At 35.1% G+C, this 4,801-nt stretch overlaps 1 protein-coding gene across 2 annotated transcripts; it reads left to right on the top strand.

The window, feature by feature from the left end:
- Nucleotides 386-3,022, top strand: LOC109244459 (pentatricopeptide repeat-containing protein At1g62350). 2 transcript variants are annotated; one of them, XR_002070698.1, is made up of 4 exons: nucleotides 386-453; nucleotides 663-1,001; nucleotides 1,759-2,370; nucleotides 2,511-3,022. XR_002070698.1 is itself a non-coding variant. In XM_019411557.1 (3 exons), exons 2-3 carry the CDS (start codon nucleotides 678-680, stop codon nucleotides 2,173-2,175), a joined length of 741 nt encoding a protein of 246 aa, XP_019267102.1. In that variant the 5' UTR covers nucleotides 386-453; nucleotides 663-677; the 3' UTR covers nucleotides 2,176-3,022. The 2 variants fall into 2 exon arrangements, 1 of the variants encoding a protein (XP_019267102.1); XM_019411557.1 differs by having other exon boundaries at nucleotides 1,759-3,022.

The following is a 4,801-nucleotide window of genomic DNA, read 5'->3' as shown; positions in this document are numbered from 1 at the left end:
TAAAAATTCACATAAACCCAAAGGAACTAATGCGCTGCTTTATTTTTTACGCAAAAATAACATTAAAATTTTTGCTCCATAACTTAAAAAATATTCTTTTTTTCTTGGTTGAAAAAGAAAGTACTATTTATACAACATGGAAATATTCTTTTTGTTGCAATAGAAAAAATACTTTTTACTATATCGTTTTGTTGAATTAAAAAAAAATATTTTTTACTACATCATTTTGTTGAACTGAAAGTTTTTAATATCATGAAAAGAAAGTGGAGTATTTATTTTGTTAAAATGAAAAACAATTTTTTATCGAAAATACTTATTTGTTGAAATAAAAAAAGAAAAAATTATATCTATAAAGTGTGCTCTCTCGTTTCTACTCTCTACTACGCCGCTCTACTAACTACCAAGTCATTCATCATCAGCTCTCTGTTTTTACCAACTTCTCCATTGTTGCCAGTAAGCTTTTACCAGCGACTTTTCCCCTTTTTCTATTTTATTGTGTCGCCTGTTGTATTTAATTCTACTTCATTCATATTTCTAGTTTCTTCGTGAGATTGTGCTATGTTTAAGAATTAGCATGTGTAATTCTAACCTCAAGGGGGTCTTTATGTAGTTGTTAGAACTTGTTCTCAATCTATTAACATGGTTGTGAGTTCACTTTGTAGTTTACCCATTTGCCGATGTGGCGTCAAGGTCAGAATCTTCTGCGGCGAGCCTCACCGAGATTAATTGTTCTCCCTCATTCATCAAACTCTAGCTTCGGAATCAGACAAATTATTACCGGTTCATCTTCATCATCGAGCCCAAGTGTGTCGATATGGAGGCGCAAGAAAGAAATGGGTAAAGAAGGTTTAATGGTTGCCAAGGAGCTTAAGCGCTTGCAATCGAACCCAATCCGGTTTGAGCGGTTCATTAAGTCCCACGTTTCTCGCCTTCTCAAATCTGACCTCGTCGCTGTTCTTGCTGAGTTCCAGAGACAAGATCTTGTTTATCTCTCCATGAGGGTAAAGATTTTTTTTTTTTTTTTGCTATCAATGTTTCGAAAATTTGTTACTACTTTTTTTGTCATAAACTTACTTTTTTGTTGATATACCAGAAACGGAAGGAAAAAAAACAAGAGAGTGGGAACGATAAATATTTAGTTGTGTGCAATTCCTCAGGACATATCCTTTGGAAATTCCGGGAACTGGAGAAGGATATGGTTTATTGTTTTTTGTTTTCATTTAGAAAAAAAACTGTTTTTTGTTTTCTTCACCCCCCTCCCCAAACACACTTTTTGTGGGTTTAACTTTAGGGTCACTGTGTACTGATAAAATTGTAGATTATGTTGGTTGAATGTGGAAATTTATGTATGGAAAATTGTTAAGCTCAAGTCCTGTTAGTGTCTTGCTTTATTCAAAAGTAACTCTTATAATATCTACTTGTTGCTGTACTATCATACTTCTTTGACAAAATTTAACATTATGTTCAGCGATGTTGAGCACAAGTGTGATGATTCCTTCTAGGAACATCTTCAATTTGACTTTTATTGTTAACTCATCGTAATTAAAAGAAATGTGATGTGGATATGCAAAGTTTAAAATTGTGTAGTTGTGCATTATTCATGTTTCGTCTCACGTTTATTTCCTATTGGTCGCTTTAAGTGGTAATTCTAGAGTAGAGCAGAGAAACAGTTGCCTTTATGAGGAGATTGAAGATATCCACTTTTGTTGATCATTTATGGAATGCTTATACTGTTGGCCGTTACACTTAATTTTGCAGTTGTACGAGGTTGTCCGCAAAGAAATATGGTATCGGCCAGACATGTTCTTTTACAGGGATATGCTTTTCATGCTTGCAAGAAACAAAAGCGTAGATGAAGCAAAGAAGGTATGGGATGATTTGAAGAAAGAAGGAGTGCTTTTCGATCAGCATACATTTGGTGATCTTGTTAGGGCTTTTCTAGATGGTGGATTACCTTCAGAGGCAATGCACATATATGATGAAATGAGGCGCTCTCCTGATCCTCCTATGTCTTTACCTTATCGTGTTATACTGAAAGGGTTACTAATTTACCCAGAACTGAGAGAAAAAGTGAAGGATGATTTTCTGGAACTGTTCCCAGATATTGTAGTTTATGATCCACCTGAAGATTTATTTGATGAAGAAGAATGGAGAAAGGAGAGCGAGGATGATTAGAGTATGTTGTTGACTTGAATTTTCTCAATGGCATTTAGAATATCTGCTGTACAAGAAGATAGTGGAATAGTAAATGTGGAGTGCTTTGGCGGCTGGTTGAGCAATCCTTTATGCTGCTGAACAGATGAGTGCTTCTGGTTTTGAGTTTGAAATGTGATCCAGGAAAGCCGTGCAAATTTAAAAGTTTATGCGCAGGTATGAAGCTTACCTATAAATATCTAAATTGAAGTTGGTCGAACGCTAGCTTCTAATGAAGTGGATATATCATTTTCTGCAATTTGTGTTTTAAGATAAGCTGCCAATTTCTCCTAATTACGTTTCACTCTGATCAAAAGGTAATGAAAGCCTGCAGTTATTGAGGCTCACCATCTCATTTAGATTCTTATGAGATGGTGAATGTCAGCATAAATGCTCCTCCAATAAATTAATATTTGGTCAGTCATCCAAATTATTGGTTATGGTATCCTGATTCTTCAGAGCAATCCGGTTTCTGCGGTACCATTCTTGAACTCTAGCCTCATGTGATTGAGTTTTGATCTTCACATGATTGAAGTATCAAGCTATGTGGTCATTATATAGCATTTGGTCTCGTCATAGGGTTCGATATCTTCAGGCATACATTTCTTGCTGTCATCTCTTCAGGGCCTTTTGCTATATCCTCTGTCAAAGTACTAACTAAAAAGTGCTGATTCTGTGAGATTTTGGTTTTGGAGTTCTAAATGTGACAATGGTATATTTGTTGCTGTGGAGTTGTTTCCAAGATAATGGCTCAGCCTACAAGTACCAGAAAGAAAAATGTAGAACCTAATTCATTTTGAGCGTTTGGGCCGTTTGGCTGTTCCAGATTCATGGTTCCAGCTTCAATTACTGTTTGTTGTTTCAGAACAAGCCAGAGATATGATGTTTTCTGATTCACTCGAGCATATTGACAAAACCAAATTTTGTTGGAAAAATAACACTGTATAGCCGTTGTAAAAATAATAACCGAAAAAATGTTTAAACTTTGTATATTTTTTGTATATATATATATTGTACGTTATATATAAATTTTATACACTTTTACGACTACCAAATGTAAATAGTTTTTGGCGCGGACTAAAAGTGATAATACCTCCAATTTCCTTATGTGTTCGGGGTGGAGACTGTTAGGCCGGATGGTCTAGAACTTTGAGATATGTGCCATTACCTTCGAATAATTGTATCATATTTGCTATACTTGGTTGGGATGAAGAAAGTGGAACTAATCTATCAAACATATGGATGATAATGGGGCGGGTGCGGATGCGGGGAGGGTTTGGCAAAACCCACAAAAATTTCAACCCGCCCCGTTTCGCATAGTTATTTTTTCAATTTTCAACTCGCCCTGCCCCACTTATTTTTTTTTCTTTATTTTTTTCTAAAACAAACTAGTTTGACATTTTATTATTTTATAAAATGAAGAGTTTAATAGTATCACATAAACATAAAACTGAGAGAGTATTACTAATACGATATCTTCCAAAATAAATGGAAGATATTTAACTGATCCTTAATTTAAATGGAAGATATTTAACTTAAAAGTTGTTAGTTGTACTATAACTGTATAACATTTAACTGATCCTTCAGTTGGTCGTATAAGAAGTTCTCGCAACAATTACAAGTTTTAAGAACAACTTATTTGTGAAAGTTAACAGAAAAAGTAAAAGTAAGAAAGGACTACCGATGCGTATTTCAATGATCCATGATGTTATAGTCAAAATAGAGAAAGATAAAGCCAAATAATCTCAAATATTCTGAATAAGTATATGCACGTAATCGGAGAATAATATTTCCTGAGAAATAACTTTGGGAAATGAAGATACTACCACTGAGAAAACAAATTTCCATTGATCAGTTTATCAATGTGACCATAATATAAATAGCTCTATTTATATTACAGTTTCATCGAAATGAGACGGTAAATCCACAGTCAGAGTCACTCACAAAGAGAAAGCATGGAAAACAAACACTTGAAGAGTTTATCGCAAATGGGTTACTATCATTTCCTATTACTAATACGATATTTTGACTTATGTAATATCATTTTGGTGAGACTTATTGATAATAGGTGAATTTAACTATAATCACACATTAAATAATCACCTTCTTGTGTAGTTTTAATGCTAAAAGTGATAACAAAATGCTTTTATTAGTGATTTTCATGATTTGCAGGTGATATATGTATAAGGAAGGCTAAGGAGCAGTTTTGGCGTCAAAATTGATGAAAAAGAGGCCAACTGTGAAATTTCCCAAGTGAACCATGCAAAACAGGCCGAAGATTCAGAGCACTGGGTCCACCGCGGTTCCACCGCGACCGCGGCAGAACCGTGGTGGAAAGCAGCTGCAGAACTTCAGTGATTCCGCGAGGGTGTTTGGCCGCGGTTCTACCGCGACCGCGGCAGAACTGCGGCAGGCGCGAAAACTTCAGGGGTCAAAGTGTCAAATACGGGTTTTAGACCTAAACCCTATTTAAAACATTAGACTTCGCCCAAGAGAGGCATGTATTGATTTTTAAGGTTTCTTAGCAAGGAAAACCATTGTGAGAGAATACTCCAACCATCTTTCTTCTTTTCTTTTGATTTTTATGATGAATTCAATCTTAGTTTAT

Source organism: Nicotiana attenuata, chromosome 2, assembly GCF_001879085.1.
Source record: "Nicotiana attenuata strain UT chromosome 2, NIATTr2, whole genome shotgun sequence".
Classification (NCBI taxonomy): Eukaryota; Viridiplantae; Streptophyta; class Magnoliopsida; order Solanales; family Solanaceae; genus Nicotiana; species Nicotiana attenuata.
The sequence above is the reverse complement of the archived record's forward strand: the minus strand, read 5'-3'. Positions and strand labels throughout refer to the sequence as shown.